At 42.7% G+C, this 16,242-nt stretch overlaps 1 protein-coding gene across 2 annotated transcripts in view; it reads right to left on the reverse strand.

The window, feature by feature from the left end:
- DNAJC1 (DnaJ heat shock protein family (Hsp40) member C1) overlaps positions 1–16,242 on the reverse strand; it is a 255,175-nt gene that overhangs the window by 130,176 nt on the left and 108,757 nt on the right. For both annotated transcript variants that reach the window (XM_075922502.1, XM_075922503.1), the window contains exons 7-8: positions 13,560–13,650; positions 2,579–2,745 (exon numbers count right to left, since the gene is read on the reverse strand). In XM_075922502.1, the coding sequence (XP_075778617.1) occupies positions 2,579–2,745; positions 13,560–13,650 (258 nt within the window). The remainder of the gene's footprint in view (positions 1–2,578; positions 2,746–13,559; positions 13,651–16,242) is intronic.

The raw sequence follows: 16,242 nt of genomic DNA on the forward strand, positions 1-16,242 counted from the left end.
AGCTATGTGTTGGGACTATGCCACGCTCTTAAATAGATACTGAAATTGCTTCAGGTCATCTGCGGGGGGAGAGGAAGAAGAAGAAAACATAGCCTTGTCAGGGGACAAAGAAGAGTGAGGAAGTGGAGAGTAGTTGTTGGAATTCAATCGAAGTAAACTGTCATCCTCCTCCACAGGATCTGATTGAGTGGTCATCGAGGATGATGGTGGGGGAGGGAGGGTTGGCAAGGACTGAGCAGTAGGAGGAAGAGACCACACTGTTGTGTGTGCTGGGGTTGCTAAAGTTGACTCCCATGATTGGCACCAATGTGAAGAGTGGGTGCGGTATTGGCACCACAGTTCCCAGGGTGGCCACTGAGATTTATACTGCTGCAGAGGATAAGGCCACAAGTTGTTAAACCAAAGGTTCTATGGATGATGGCATGGTGGTCAGTGCCGAATTGAATGCTCCAATGACACTGTTGGTGATAAGTACTTAGAGGAGAGCCTGCTCCCATGGCTAGTGCCGGGTCTGGTGCCAGTAGAGGATGGAGTAGGGGGAAATGAAATGTACTCAGAGGAATGTCAATGTGGACTAGCTTCCTCAATTATGGGAGAATGAGGAGGTGAGTTGTCTGTCAGCACCAGAGGTAATGGTGCTGGCAGTTGTGTTCAGTGCCAGGACTCTGTTGCTTTCTGGGCTCGTGGCTTTGGAATCTCTAGTGCGGGTGTGTGCTTAGGTTCCAGCAGGCATCAGGAGTCAGAAGATCATTCTGGTGCCGCCATATCCATTAGCACTGGTGGAGGCAGCATGTCAGCTTTGGTTGGTGCCAAGAGAGAGGCTATGCCAGACTGTGCAGACGAGCTGGTTTTTCTCTTCAGCTCAAACTCTGCCCTGTTTGTCGGTATTGCTTTGCACTTTCCCACAGTGCCAAAGGTGGACGGCACTGGTGGACGAGCAGCAAGGGATGCTGACGTCACAGCTGGCAGGGACCGTGCCAGAGAAGCCCACGACTTATGGGGGGGTCCCGCATAGGGAATGAATTTGCTCTTTTCCTCAAAGTTAATGGCTCCACAGGCACCACTGTCTTCGACTCCAGAGGCTGAAGGAATTTCTCCCACAGCACGTTCTTGAGCTTCATCTCCTGGTCTTCTCTTGCCCTAGCAGCCATGCTCTAACAGTGTAGGCATTTCTCTGATACATGGCCTTTGCTGAGGCACTTTATGCAGGAGGCATGTCCATCCTAAGTGGGCACTGAGTTTCTGAAAGAAACACATCTTTTTAAAGCCAGAGGAACCTGGCATAATGAGAAAAACGGAGGCACGTAGAATTTGGAGAAAAAAATGGGGAAAAAAACCCAAAACAAACCTGGGGAGCAACAGTGTTGGTGTGTGGTTTTTTTGTTTGTTTGTATTTGTCTTGTTTTTCTTTTAAGAAAAAACAACTAAGGCTAACCAACAATTGACCAATAACTATTAAAATTACTAAAACTACTAATTTTTTAAATCTTTTTTCAGTTGGGAGAGCACTGTTCCAAAACTCTGTCTTCTGCCAATGACAGTTGAAAAGGAGCTGAGGGGACCCATACCACGCATGCAGCTAACGGACGAAAACAGCGAGAGACAGTGACCATGCATGTGCGTTGTGGGAAGGCTAAAGATCTCTGATCACCAACGTGAGGATGTACTAACATCTGATTGGAGCACCCACAGAAATAATAGTTGGAGGAGGACTTTCTATGCGCTCTGTAGATCAACACGTGAAAGTAGGGTGTCTTAAATCAAAGGTTATCTAACAGTCTACAGGATCTGAAGAGAGAAAAAAATTAAAGCCAGGGTGACCATGCAAACTTTTATCTTTTTGAGAGCTGATACAGGTCTGAGACTCCTCTTTGCTTTTGGGATTAGGAAATAATGGGAGTAGAAATCCTTCTCTTGTAAATTCTATGGAACCTCCTCTATGGTTCTCACCTGAAAGAGAGACAACTTCCTGCACCCGAAGTTCTTCGTGAGAGGGACAGAAATAAATTAGTGTGTGGCTCCTACTTCTCAGTGCTCAACACCCAATGGCCTACAGTGATATGGGACCAAGCACGTAGGAAATGGAAAAAGTGTTTGAAAACAAAGGAAAAACAAAGTCTGGTGTACTTAATAATGGTAAACTATTTAGAATAAAATATAAGAGAACACAGACACAGAATATTTAAAAAAACAAGACCTGCCTTCCAGGGACTGTTACTGGTAGTAAGAAGGAACTGAGGAGACTTGGGGTTGGCTGAGCCCTTTATATTGGTACCAGTGCCACACGATAAGCAAAGGGTGCTCAAGCAGCCCAACAGATACCACTGAGGGGAAAATTTCTGCTGACTGCGAGCAGGGCGCGCGCATATGCGCGCGTACACACACACACACACACACACACACACACACACACACACACACACACACACACACACACACACACACACACACACACACACACACACACACACACACACACACACACACACACACACCAAGAGCTGAATGCACAGGTGCAATCACTGAAAAAAGAATTTGTAAATATACTTGACAAATGTAAAGGGACATTTTAACTTGCCTTTTTTTTGTATGTTCTGTTCTTATTCTCCAACCAATCATCCACCTGTTCCTCAATCTCTTCAATAGATGCTCCGTGATCATATGACGGTATATATGCATTGGATTCTGAAGCAATATATATAGGGAATTCAGACTTTGGTTTCTTGACTTTAGGTTTCTTCTCCTCTACAACAATAGATAGAAATGATCTATTACTATTGTTGTTGATTTAGAGGTGTTCTTCACCTCTCCATGGTCAATGTTAAGATGAAATTTTCAGTTAAAAAGGAGATTCATTCTTTTAATTAGGGAGAAAGAAGACAAATGTTTATCATAGCCAAAACTGAACAGTATGTTTCATTTTTCTGCAAAGTTAAAATTAAATACAGAGTCAGGCTAGATCTTCAGTCTCTGAGCAGCAGCTGAAAAGTTGCCCTAAAAAGGAAGTTACTCACCTGTGCTGTAACGACTGTTCTTCGAGATGTATGTCCCCATGGGTGCTCTACTGTTGGTAATGGGTCATCCCCAGTGTCATACATTGGAGCTTTTCAGGGCAGTTATCAGCCGGGACATGCACGCACGAGAGGCGCCTCATGCTGTTTGCGCTTCAGCACCTCACACACACGTAGCCCACCCCTCCTCAGTTTCTCATATATGCCCAAGTAAATTAAACTCCAAGCAGCGGGGAGGAAGGGAGGGTAGTGGAGCACCCATAGGGGGACACATCTCGAAGAATAGTCATTACTGCACAGGTGAGTAACTTCCTTTTCTTCTTCAAGTAGTATCCCCGTGGGTGCTCCACTGTTGGGGAATACAAAGCAGTACTCCACCAGGATGGTGGGGCTCAGAGTCACTGCTTGACAGATGTAGATAACACTGTCATAGCCACCAGTGTATCTTCAGTAACCTGTGGCATAATTGCAGTGTCTGGCACGAGCATGGTCGGACGACCAGGTCGCTGTCTGGTAGACAACTGTAAGGGGCACGTTGTAGGGAATAATTCCGGACACACTGGGTGCAGGTGAAAACAAGCAGAGGATTTATTGAACACACAGCGCTGGTGAAATGCCAACCAGGTATTAGCCCAGAGAGCACTAACTTAACCAAAACATACATTAGATTATATAGGTAGCAGATGGACAGAGAAGTGATTTGATAGGTCTAGCAGTGGAAGTGAGATATGCACATAAGCCAGTGGACTACAAAAGTTACACAGTATCTCCGCCCATTGCCAATTAAACATGTTATCACTAATACAGGTAGTTATTCCTAACAAGCTAAATGAGCCAACATAAACAGGATAGCAGCCCCCAGAATGGATATATTGCTGTTAGCTTGTTAGCTGAAATTGTGATGTCTACTGCGAGATGACTCCATCCTTGTGTTGGAACAGTCCTTGAGATCCAAGCTCATTAATCTGAAATCACAGGAGACAGTAAGAAAAAACCATGCAGCCTGGCTGATACCAGCCAGGCCTTATCAGAGTGAGGCCCCTTTGGAATGTAGTTGCCAGGGAACCAGGGACACGGTAACTGCCTGCCCGTATGCTTTCCAGGCCTGGCCTAATAATTTCGGATTTGAGTTGTCAGTTCTCAGCAAGATATCATGGACTGCCTCAGTTTACCCTACACACGTTCTTTAGAAAAGCCATTGATGTCACCGTAGCATGAGTAGAGTGTGCTCTTGGTGGGGCTGGTAAAGGCCTATTGTGGGTAGAGTGACACTGGACTATGCAAGATGATCTCCATCTAGAAATACACTGAGTTGAGATTGGTGTGCCTCGCGAGTGTTCTGCAATAGACACAAAGAGGTGTATAGTTTTACAGAAGGCTCGGATTCTGTCAATGTAAAAGGCCAATGAGCACCTAATGTCAAGAGTATGTAGCACAGCATCTCTAGATATATGGGGTTTAGGAAAAAATGTGCATAACACTATCGGTTCACTGATGTGGAAGGAGGAGCAGACTTTGGGCAGGAAGGAGGGTTGTGGGCGCAGGGTTACTTTGTCCTTTGTGAAGATGGTGTAAAGTGGTCCCACCATCAGTGCCGCTATCTTGCTAACTCTTCTTGCAGAGGTGATGGCAATTAGGAACACCGCCTTCATTGATAGGAATAGAAAAGTACAGGTAGCCATAGATTCGAAAGGAGGTCTCATGAGGCAGTCCAATACCATGCTCCACGAGGGGGCAGGTACTCTCTGTGGGGAGTACAAATTTGTGAACCCTTTTAGGAATCTCCTGGTAATAAGGTGAGCAAAGACCAATGACCCATCAACCCGTATGTGAAAGGCTGATATTGCAGCAAGATGTACCTTCAGTAAGGAAATGGACAGACCCCCGTGGTTTACGTGTAGTATGTAATCAAGGACTGTTTGTATCAAGGACTGTTTGTGACTACTTTCTTCCACTATTTGATCTGAGGAAGTGGGTCTGGCCCACGAAAGCTCATCATCTAATAAACCATCTTGTTAGTCTTTAAAGTGCTACATTGTCCTGCATTTTGTTTGTATCAGTGAAGTCTGGGGATCAACGTGCTTTTGTTGGTGCCACAAGTAGAACTGTCTCCATTTTGGCAGTTAAGTGGCTCTGGTTGACGGATGTCTTCTGTGTAAAAGCACAGTCCTCACCTGCTCTGAACAGAGGGTTTAATTGTCATGGAACCGGAGAGGAGCCAGGCATGAATGTGCAGGGTGTAGGGCTGGGGGTTCAGAAGCATGCCTCGATTTTGAAAAAAGAGGTCATAGTGGTGAGGAAGAGGAACTGGTGGTTTGATGGACAGGCTGGAGACAAGGAAACCAAATCTATTTCAACCAAGAAGGTGCTATCAGGATGAGTCGAGCCGAGTTGGACCGAACTTTGAAAAGGACTCTCAGGAACAATGGAATTGGTGAGAGGGCATAATGCAGAGGTTCCCTCCAGGAAATTAGGAAGGCATCACCTGCTGATCCCTCACCTAGCCCTGCTTGACAGTAGAAGTGGGGGCATTTGGTTTTGTGGCGAGTTGCAAAGAGGTCTATAGGTGGGTAGCCCCGCCTGTGAAAGACAGAGGCAAGGACCACTGGGTATATCTCCCATTCATGGTCCGTAAAGAAATTGTGACTCAGATCAACCACTATGGTGGTGTTCATGCCAGGTAGGTATGATGCCCTCAAGGTGACTTTGTGGTGAATGCACCAGTTCCACAGACGCACTCCCTCTTCACAAAGCGACTGGGACCAGGCACCCCCCTTTCTGTCAATATAAAACATGGTGGTCATGTTGTCTGTGAATACACACATCAATGAGTTGGGAATGATTATAGCAAAATGCCTGCAGGCATTCCTGACAGCCCTGAGGTCGAAGAGGTTGATGTTTAGTACTGTTTCGTGGGGGAGCCATCTGCCCTGGATGGTGTGATGATATAGGCGAGCCCCCCGGCCTAGCAGAAGGTTTCCATGGTGAACTGCATCACTGGATTGAGCTGATGGAAGGGAACCCCAACTAGGAGACTGTCAGATGACGTCTACCATTTGAGAGAATGCAATACGCTTTTGGGAACAGAGACTACTTTGAAAAGTGGATGGCTGGACAGCTTATATACGTTGCTAGCCAATGTTGTACGGCATGAAGGTGGAGTCGTGCTTGCTCTACAATGCAAGTACTGGAGGCCATGTGGCCCATAAGTCTGAGGCAGATAAGTATGGTAGTAGAGGTGCTCATGGAAAAGAATGGATACCAAGTCCTGCAGCACATCGAAACAGAGACATGGAAGATAAGCTTAGGCTGACAAGGAATTGAGATGGGCCCCAATAAATTCTGTCTTGAATGGGCTCTGGGGTGGACTTGTGATCATTTATAAGTAGGCCTAGACACTGAAAAAGGTGTCTGGTCCTGATGATCATATTGGTGATGTCCCCATTGGATCACCCTTTTATCAGGCAGTTGTCTAGGTACGGATAGATGATCACACCTTGCTGTCTGAGGTAAGCAGCTACCACCGGCAGGACCTTTGAAAAGACCCCAGGGGCCAAAGAAAGTTCAAAGAGGAGGACCTTTGTATTGGAAGTGGTCCTTGCCCACAGTGAATCTGAGGAAGCATCCGTGGGAGGAATGTATTGCCACGTGAAAACATGAGTCCTATAGGTTGAAGGCTGTGAACCAGTCCTCCTTGTCCAGTGCTGGGATAATAGAACCCAATGTGACCATTCTGAACTCTTGTTTTCGCAGGAACTTGTTTAAGTTGCAGAGATCCAGAATTGGTCTCCAACCCCCTATGTGTTTCTCGGTGAGGAAGTATTTGGAGTAGAAACCCCTTCCCCGAACACATCTGGGACCCTCTCTATTGCTCTGAGATGGAGGAGACAATCGTTTTCTTGCCTGAGAGGAGTCTCATGAGAGGGGTCCCTGAAGAAGGATAGGGGAAGGTTAAGGGATAGTGAAATGAAGGGGATGGTGTATTCTGTACGAATGATCTGCAACACCCACTGGTCTGATGTTATAGAGTCCCAGTGATGGAGGAAGGGACATAGACTGTGGGTGAAAAGATGGCACTGACTTGTTGGCACTGAATGAGTGGGGAGGTCAGACAGACCCTCAACCAAATTCTCAAATCTGCTGCTTGGCAGCCTGGGAGCCCAAGGGGCAAGACTCTGAAGGTGTTGTCTGTTTTGGTTGAACTCATAAGGTTTCTCTGCTGTGAATGGCTGAAATAGCTGTTCTTGTTTCTATTATAAGGTGTATAGCACTTCCTGCGATATGGTGGGGTGTACATGCCTAGTGTCCTTAAATTAGTTCCGGACTCTTTGCTGCTATGTAGGACGTCATCCATCTAAGCTTCAAAGAGCTTCTGCTTGTCAAAGGGGAGGTCCTCCACCTCGGACTGCAGTTCCTTAGGCACCCCTGCTGCCTGGAGCCACAAAGACCATCGCACAATGACTGCCATAGCTGTCACTCTACCAGCCGTGCCTGCCACAGTGAGTGAGGACTGAAGAGCTGTGCAGGTGATGGTGTGGCCTTCATGTATGACTGCCTTCAGTATAGGTCTCTTGGGGTCCAGGAGGTGTTCCATTAACTCAATTAGCTTAGAATAGTTATCGAAGTCGTGATTCGCTAGGAGCACTGAATAGTTTGTGATTCTAAGCTGTAGTGTGGCAGAGTAATATACTTTCCTGCCAAACAGGTTCAACTTTTTAAGTTCTTTGTCAACAAATGTGGATTTAAATTGAGAAATGCTGGATTGATTATTGGCAGTGTCCATTATTAGCAAGTTGGGCTGCAGATGAGAGAAAAGGAAATCAAGATCTTTAGGAAGTACGAAGTACTTTTTATCTGCTCTTTTACAGGTAGGTTGGATGGAAGCCGGAGTCTGCCATATTTCTTCAGAAACTTTCATAATAGCCTCATCGAGAGGTAGCGCAACTTTACCTTGAGAGATGGGCTGTATATGTTTAAGGAGGCAGTGTTGTTTTTCCTTAAGCTCCTGTAGCTATACCTCCTGGGTGTCAGCCACCCTTTTAAAAAGTTCTTGGAATTGTCTGAGGGGTATGTATCATCTAGAATAACTGCTTCATTGGGTAGTGATGATGAGTTGTCATTAGGTGAGCACACGGGAGCTTGTGCATCAGTCTGCTCATCAAGGATCTGACCCTCTTCCTCCTCCGAATTGACCGTGGTTAGGAATGTGTGGCGGGGCGAGGATGGTGGAGGTCTCCTCGCTGGGGTGTATGGAGCCATGAAGCAGCACCTCCAATAACTCCAATGTTCCCATAGTGGCCCAAAGGGTGGATAGTATGGAGGAGGGTATGGCCAGTCCGAGTAACGTGGAGTGATGTTTGTCACGGAGATAGTAGTAATGCTTAGATGCAGTTGGAGAGGAGTACTGTGAGGAGAAAACACTCCTTCTATCATCTTCACCAAATCCCATGCATTCTGACAGCCTGAGAGAGCTTACTAGTTTTGGTGAGGCATATATGAAGAGAAAAGTGCTTGAGGTGGCTCCTTCGACAGGGGGAGGGAAGCTTGTCATTCTCTGTCCCTCCTCCATGCCAAGACTTCAAATGGGGAGAGCATTGTGTCAGGCATTGGCTCTGAGAGCCGGCACTGATGGTTTGCAATGCGTGAGCTTAGGCGTCTGTGCCGAACTCTTAATCAGCACTGGGTCACATGCTAGTGCCTCTGATAGGGATTGCCTTTGAGGTCTCTCCAGTGCTGATGATGAGTCAATTGGCACTGAGGTGTTATGTGCAGCAATAGAGGTGGTGCCGGTGGGTGGTCTCGATACCACTGTATCAGAGGTGCTGGGTTTATCTCCCTTGTTAACCCTTGGAGACGGGTTAGGCGGGAGGGATCTCGCAGGGGAGGTTCACTTCCTTGGGCACTTTTGCAGTGGAGAAGAAGCCCTTTTCTTATTAGACTCTCTGGGAGGTTGGGAGGGTTCTGGGTCCTCTGTGGGCTGCATAGAATCAAGTGGAGCTGAAGCTCCCTGTCCTTTCTGGCTCTCGCAGTAAGACTGTGACAGTGCTCACTTTTGTGGGCTTCATCCAAGCAGCGTATACATGAAGAGTGTCTTTCAGAAACAGGCATGGGATCCTGTGACGGGGTATATCAACCCTGCAGTGAAGAGCAGGGAGTAAGCTCTGCCCAACTGGTTGAAAGAGCCCCTCCCCCACAGCTCTGCTGGGCATGCTCCTGGAGGAACCAGACTATAAAAAGCCCTGGGACAACTCAGTTGGGGCTGATGGGGAAGGAGTTGCTGGGATAACTCTAGAGCAGAAGAGTGACTAGAGCTTCCAGCGGCAGCCAGGCCAGGAACTACTACCTGCAAGGCCAGAGGATTATGGGGAAATCACGGGGCAGACATCCGCCAGACCCCAGTAGGAAGTAGCCTAGGGTGGGGAGTCACCCTAGAGTGCTCAGTGTGTTGGGGAAGGATTCCCCGTTGAGTGTAGCAGCGGCCTCAGCCACGGTCTACAGGGCTATGGAGTAGGAGGGCCCAGGTCCCTCTACCACCTTGTAGGTGGCTTGAGGTGCCTACAAGCTTGTGAACTAGACCTCAAGGCCATATTAACCTTGCTATAAGGGCCTGTGGATGGACTTCGGCCTCTGGGTCATATTATACCTAATAAGAGGGGACTGAGGAATGGACTCTGGCCGCCAGGCTGTATTAACCCTGCCATAAGGGTCTGGGTACGGACTTTGGCTGCGGGGCAGTATTATGTCCCTCAGGGAAGGACACGTGTAGGGACCCCGGCAGGTAAGCCGCAAGGAGGACTAAAGTTGAGGGGCCTCCCAGAGTAGGTTGCCCCTCGACAGATCCCCCACAGGTCTTGCATTACTTAAACCCTGGAGAGCCCAGCATTGTATTGTTAGTGAGACCACGGTTTGTTTATATGGCAGTTAGTCTTTTGCTTTGTATTATCATCATCTTAATGCTTTCTTTGCTTGTTGCTCTGGTTTGTTCGTTTCTGCTTTTTTTTTTTTTTCTTTTTTTAAACATACGATGGAACAGGGGGTCAGGAAGGAGACAGTTTGCCTGCGACCCTTCAAACAAAGAACTCCCCCCCTTTTTTTTTGACAGAGCAACAAACGTATGTAGTTAGAAAACAACACTAGAACTAATAAAACTATTAAATTTGAAGAACATAATCAGAGGAGAAGACACTTTAGGTGAGAGAAGAGCTCCGTCTGTGACCAAAGGGCGGTAAGCAAGGAACTGGGGAAAGGAAGGGAAGGGAACATGTCACGTGTGCGTGAGCCGCTGAAGCACGAACAGTGCAAGGTGCCTCTCGCGTACGTGTGGCCCAGCTGATAACTGCTCTGAAAAGCTCTGATCTGCAGCTGTGGGGATGATTGGTCACCAACAGTGGAGCACCCACTGGGACACTACTCGAAGAAGAATGGATAGATGGGAGTCTCTCCCAGTGATGTAAAGTCAGTATTATACCATCCAATACCCTTGCCTTGCATAGCGAGATGGCATCATGAATGGATGAGGCAAAAAGATAGCTCAAAGGTCACTTTTGTCTTCCCCCTTCCTCAAATATGTTGAACAAAATGTATCTTTTTAACCTGGTGTCTGGTTTCCCACCCCCCAATTCTTCTTATTTACAAATACGTTTGTTTTAACATTTGGCACTTTCAGCAGATGTAGCTCCCAAACCTGATTTTCAGAGGTGCTTAGTACCTTCAAATCCAGTTGGCCTTCAACTTGTGCTTGAACTCTCTTTAAAAAAGACCCATAAAACATCTCAAAAGCAGACCTTTACAATTCTGAATTTCAGAAACTCTGTAATGTACACTCCCCAAAACATGAGAGAAACCAACCAGTATATACTGCCAAAGTTTGACTTAGCAGTTGCTTAAACTCTTAAAGTAAGTTGAGTTCCCAACTGAGAAAATGGATAGCTGGCTAGTCTTAGGAAGCCTAAGGCTACTTAGTCTGGTGATCACTGAACAAGAATTATAAATCACCTGTTTAACACCAAAATTTAGAAGGAACTAACTATAGTCACAGGAACATCCCTTACCACAGGGATTACCAACATGTATACTATTAGTTCAATGAAAAATCACTTTTAATTCTACAAATAAAGTTGCACTTTAGAATTGGGTTGTCTCTCTTTTCTGGTATCCTTGTAACAAGTTATGGTTTTCCCAGCATCCTAAGAATTTAAATAGAGAAATGAGAAAATTCACATGTTAAAATAATAAATATTTTCAGCTCTGTCACTAAAAACATAGCTACATATAATTGCAATAAATAGAAAAACTTTCTATAAACCACATTTTTATAAATATCTACTTTATGGAGGATTTAATAATTATATTTTACACAAACATGAGGTGAGGTGATAAAAGGTTTACTGTATAGTGAGAAGTGCTAACAGGAATCATGCACAGGTGTCAATAGAATAAGCTAAAATTCTACACAGAGATTTCCCTGGCAGGATAATATTTACTTATCAAGAAATTACCTTTTCACACTTTGTATCTTCTCTAGCAATGCATCACGTTAATGAGACCTCCATGCTGCATTCTCTCCTATTTGCAAGTTATAGGGAATTCCCCTTTGCACTGGTTCTAGTTCGATCCCCCAGAGAATATTACACAATTTCAACAGTAAAGCAGATAGACATGAGGGCAAATTAGCAATTAGATCATGAAAAACAGGCAGCGTAAAACAGCTATTACTAATCTGCATGAGATGCATTTACTCAATTAGATAGATGGAAATGTTATTATGAACTCAGTAGTCCACTGATGGTCTTTAAAATTAAGAAAGAAAGGGGCAATTGAAATGCACATTTGGGGATTGTCAACCTTGATATGCTAATTCTGAAGTAAACAATGAACTTAACTTTAAAAGAATTTTTGTTTTGTATGCAATCGCTGGAGATTTCTTATTACATATTTTGACTTCAGAACACACAGTCTTGAACATTGTAAAATGTTTAACACTTTTGAATATCATTTTTAAAATATATGATGGACAACACATCGTTAGCCAATAACTGCACTGCTCAGTGTCAGTAGCCCAATTAAGGCTTTGTCAAATTCCACCACAAACTCTACTAATTAGGGTCATAATTAATATCTTTGCCTCTCCCTGCACTTCCTGTACTGAGGAGAAAAATGCTGAAAAAAATCTGCCATTTAAAAAATAATATGAACATAGGATCATAAACCACTACAATTTTCATGTTTTCATGTTTGATTTGCACTTCTAGCATCATAACTAGTCTTTTTAAACAAAATATTAAAAGATTGTAATTGATATGCTCTAGGTCAGGGTTTCCCTAACTTCTTAAGCCACAGAGACCCTATAGGCCTAGGGAGTCCTGAAAATTTGGCAGAGCCCTTAAAATATTATGATTTTTAAAAAATTCAATAAGTACTCAAATAAATATACAAAGTTTTGGAATTCTATTTTATTTCTTATCATTTTTTTTTCAAGAAAACTATCAGAAAATTAGTAACAAAATTACAGGATCATGTAACTGTCATTAATATTTTCTCATGGAGCCCCTGGACACAGCACATGGAGCCCCAGTAATCCCTGGAGCACAGTTTGGAAAACTTTGTTGTAGGTCATCATTCAAATGAAACAAAATGACAATGCATTCTAATATCATGAAGTGACTGATAAACACTGTTGCAGTTTTCACACTGCTATCCCACAATTTGCAAGATGAAATATAAAGCCAATTTTGTAGCTGGCAGTCTGTATCAACTGAAAAGCAGAATGATCTTTGTACTTGAGGCTTAGGGGAGATAGTACCAAATTATGCTAAGCCATCTCTGCTGATTTTACAAAACCCTGGGACCATAGGAAAATGGGACTTTACTATTAATTTCTAAAGGGTTTTCCTTATGTATATTCTATGCCTCACAATATTTAGTAGCTTTAAGTACACACACCAAAATAAAAAAAATGCATAGAGGAACATTATACTCATTTCAAACAAATACATTTTGGCTTCTTTTACAAACAAGTTTTAAAAGTTTAGTTATGATGAAAAAAAGGAATTAGAAAAGGGAAAGTCATCCAAGCCTCACTATTAAAATATGTATGCTAGTTACTTATTTGCTTTCACTTTTGTGTATGAAGAACAGAGGGATCTTCTACCCTAAAGTTCCAATGTCAATAGTGTCACAACTCTGCACCTGAAGTCTGCCTCTAAGTTTTTATAGGTGCACGTAACTATGGGTGCATTTTATAGCACACAGACATCTACCCCATATGCACATAAGCACTATAAGACATACCTGCAATTATAGGTAGATACAACCTGAGACTGTTTCTGAAAACAATGTCACCAAAGTCGTTACTGGACACAACCTGTCTCAGGTTAAGTGAAATCATTCAAAAGTCATATCACAGAAGTCACTTTCACTAGACTGCATAAAAACCTTGCAAAACAAATTTCAGAACAATCAAAGCATATTTTCCTATTTACCTTCTGCAGTTACGTATGTTATCATAAATTACATTCATTGTGTATTAAGACAGTAATAAAAACTCACTCTGAAGTGTTTCAAGTTCAGCTCTAGCCAGGGCATCTTCTCTCGCCTTCATGTTTTTTTCTTTATTTTCTATATATGATTGTCTGGCATCCTTTAAGAAAATGTTGCAATGACATTAGCAACCTTGATATAAATAACCTTGTCACAATGGCACTGTTTTAAATTATTCTACTTTAAATTAATTCTTTAAAAAGCAAATGAAAACTCACTCAATCCACTAAAAAGACAGCAATTTTCAAGTTATAGGAATGACTTGCTTTGAACTTTGAGGCTACGTCTACACTGGCCCCTTTTCCGGAAGGGGCATGTAAATTTCACCAGTCGTCGTAGGGAAATCCGCGGGGGATTTAAATATCCCCCGCGGCATTTAAATAAAAATGTCCGCCGCTTTTTTCCGGCTTTTAAAAAAGCCGGAAAAGAGCGTCTAGACTGGCCCCGATCCTCCGGAAAAAGTGCCCTTTTCCGGGGGGTCTTATTCCTACTTTGAAGTAGGGCACTTTTTCCGGAGGATCGGGGCCAGTCTAGACGCTCTTTTCCGGCTTTTTTAAAAGCCGGAAAAAAGCGGCGGACATTTTTATTTAAATGCCGCGGGGGATATTTAAATCCCCCGCGGATTTCCCTACGACGACTGGTGAAATTTACATGCCCCTTCCGGAAAAGGGGCCAGTGTAGACGTAGCCAGAATGTATGTGTTAAGTCCATATTTAATAATGTCTAGATTAAAATGTAATATATACATGAAACTTAAAAGAAAAAGGAAAAACACCTTCAGAAGAGACTTTAATGGCCTGTACATTAGAAGGTAATGCTTCCCTAATCAGATGTTTAAGAAAACATGCACTCATTTTGCTCACCCCAACCATCTAGAAGTTCAAGTAACAAGAAGCTCATCACCACACAAACAGATATTTAAAAATAAAATTTATAATAAAAGCTGACTTTTTTTCTATTGCATGGCAGTAAACGCCTTGCTGCAAAATCATTTATAACAAAATTCAACAAAAGGACCAAAAAAATCCACTTCTTTAATAATACTTTTAAAATTGTGAAAAAGACATCAGCAGTTAAGCATAAACATCAAACATTTTTTATGGTTTTTGCTAGCCTTACTGATTAAAAAACCAGTTTATCAGATTTACATTAGAAACTTACAGCACTTGTAAGATTAAGATTTGTATCAAGACAACTATGGACAGAAATATAAGTGAGAAATAATAATCTTCAAACAGACTTAAATTAATTCATAATGAAAAAAGCTCTCTAATTTAGCTTTTACAATTTCAGAGTTGAGATAAGTGAGAGAAAGTTTTCCTGCAATCATGGCCAGTTAATCGAATTAAAGTTGCATTCCTATTTATGCACTAAGTAAATCTGCATTCAACCAGTAACAAGAACTAAGATAAAGTGTTGAAACAGAAGTGTTTGCAACTACGTTTATTAACTTTAGATATGCACAACATTCTATCACATCAAGATTAGTAACACTAAACTTAATTTTAATTGAGTTATTCCCTAAAATAACAATTATACCTTATTTAATCTATTAATGCCAAAAATAAGTAATTATTTCTTCCTTTAATGCACTAGCAATTAGTTGTTCAGTTTCTTTTTATAAACATTCTATTTCATTTTGACTATTCCTGTACCAGGAAACACCTTTACAATATTTTTTAAATTTATAAATCAGGTTTTTTTCTTAATAAAAAATAGAAGCAATTTTAATGAAATATTATTTATAAACTGTGTTAAGTAGTCTTTTTCTGTTTGCATCCTACATTACCACTGTTGGCAGCTATACAAAAAAAAGTCCACCACGCAGATGTTATGCAATCAATTATTATATATGCATTGTGTTAGCACCTAAAGGTCCCAACCCATCAATCAAGCTTACACACTGTACATACACATAACGAAAACGTGGTCCTTGCACTGACGAATGTATAATCTTGGGTCATGATTAAACCCCCCAATAATAATAAAAAACCCTTATACTTGTGCTGTGTGCACTGTGAAGAATACCCACCAAAGACAATGGAACTATTCAGAGAGTTGGATTCTCACCTGCATTCAGTTTAGAGACCATCGAACCCTAAAGCATGTGAGTTGCTGTGGAATGAGGGGAATCAGGAACAAGTTATGGCTATGTCATCTCTACCAGTTTTATGCCACAAGAGATATCACCATGTGCAGAAGACATACTCCACTGGACATTTCTGAACAGTTTCTATCTATTTTGCATTATTTGGACACAATATACCAGAGAACGTGGTCTGAAGTGCACAATTTAAGCACGTGATTAAATCACGATAGGAAAGGGCCCGTACATGTTTGTATGCGTGGGATACAGGATGGTTATCATTTACAGCAGGTATCCTGAACATCATAACAATTCCAGTGCAAGCTCTGTTAAAGGTACTTCCTATTTTCTAAACCAAATCACTGAAAAATTATGAACTGAATTAAAACTGAAATTTGAAATCCCCACTTACACACAAGAAGTTTTCCATGTATTTATGTGGTTACTTATAGATTTAACCAGAATAATCACCAACATGAAACTACTGAATACATAAAAGTTTAGATTACAAATATCCCAAGTACCCTTTTGTGTAAAGCTATGATTTTTAAGAGGATACACTCATCCAGCATTTCTGATTTAACATTGAAAACCAATATTTGATGC

This window comes from Pelodiscus sinensis, chromosome 2 (genome assembly GCF_049634645.1).
Source record: "Pelodiscus sinensis isolate JC-2024 chromosome 2, ASM4963464v1, whole genome shotgun sequence".
NCBI lineage: Eukaryota > Metazoa > Chordata > Testudines > Trionychidae > Pelodiscus > Pelodiscus sinensis.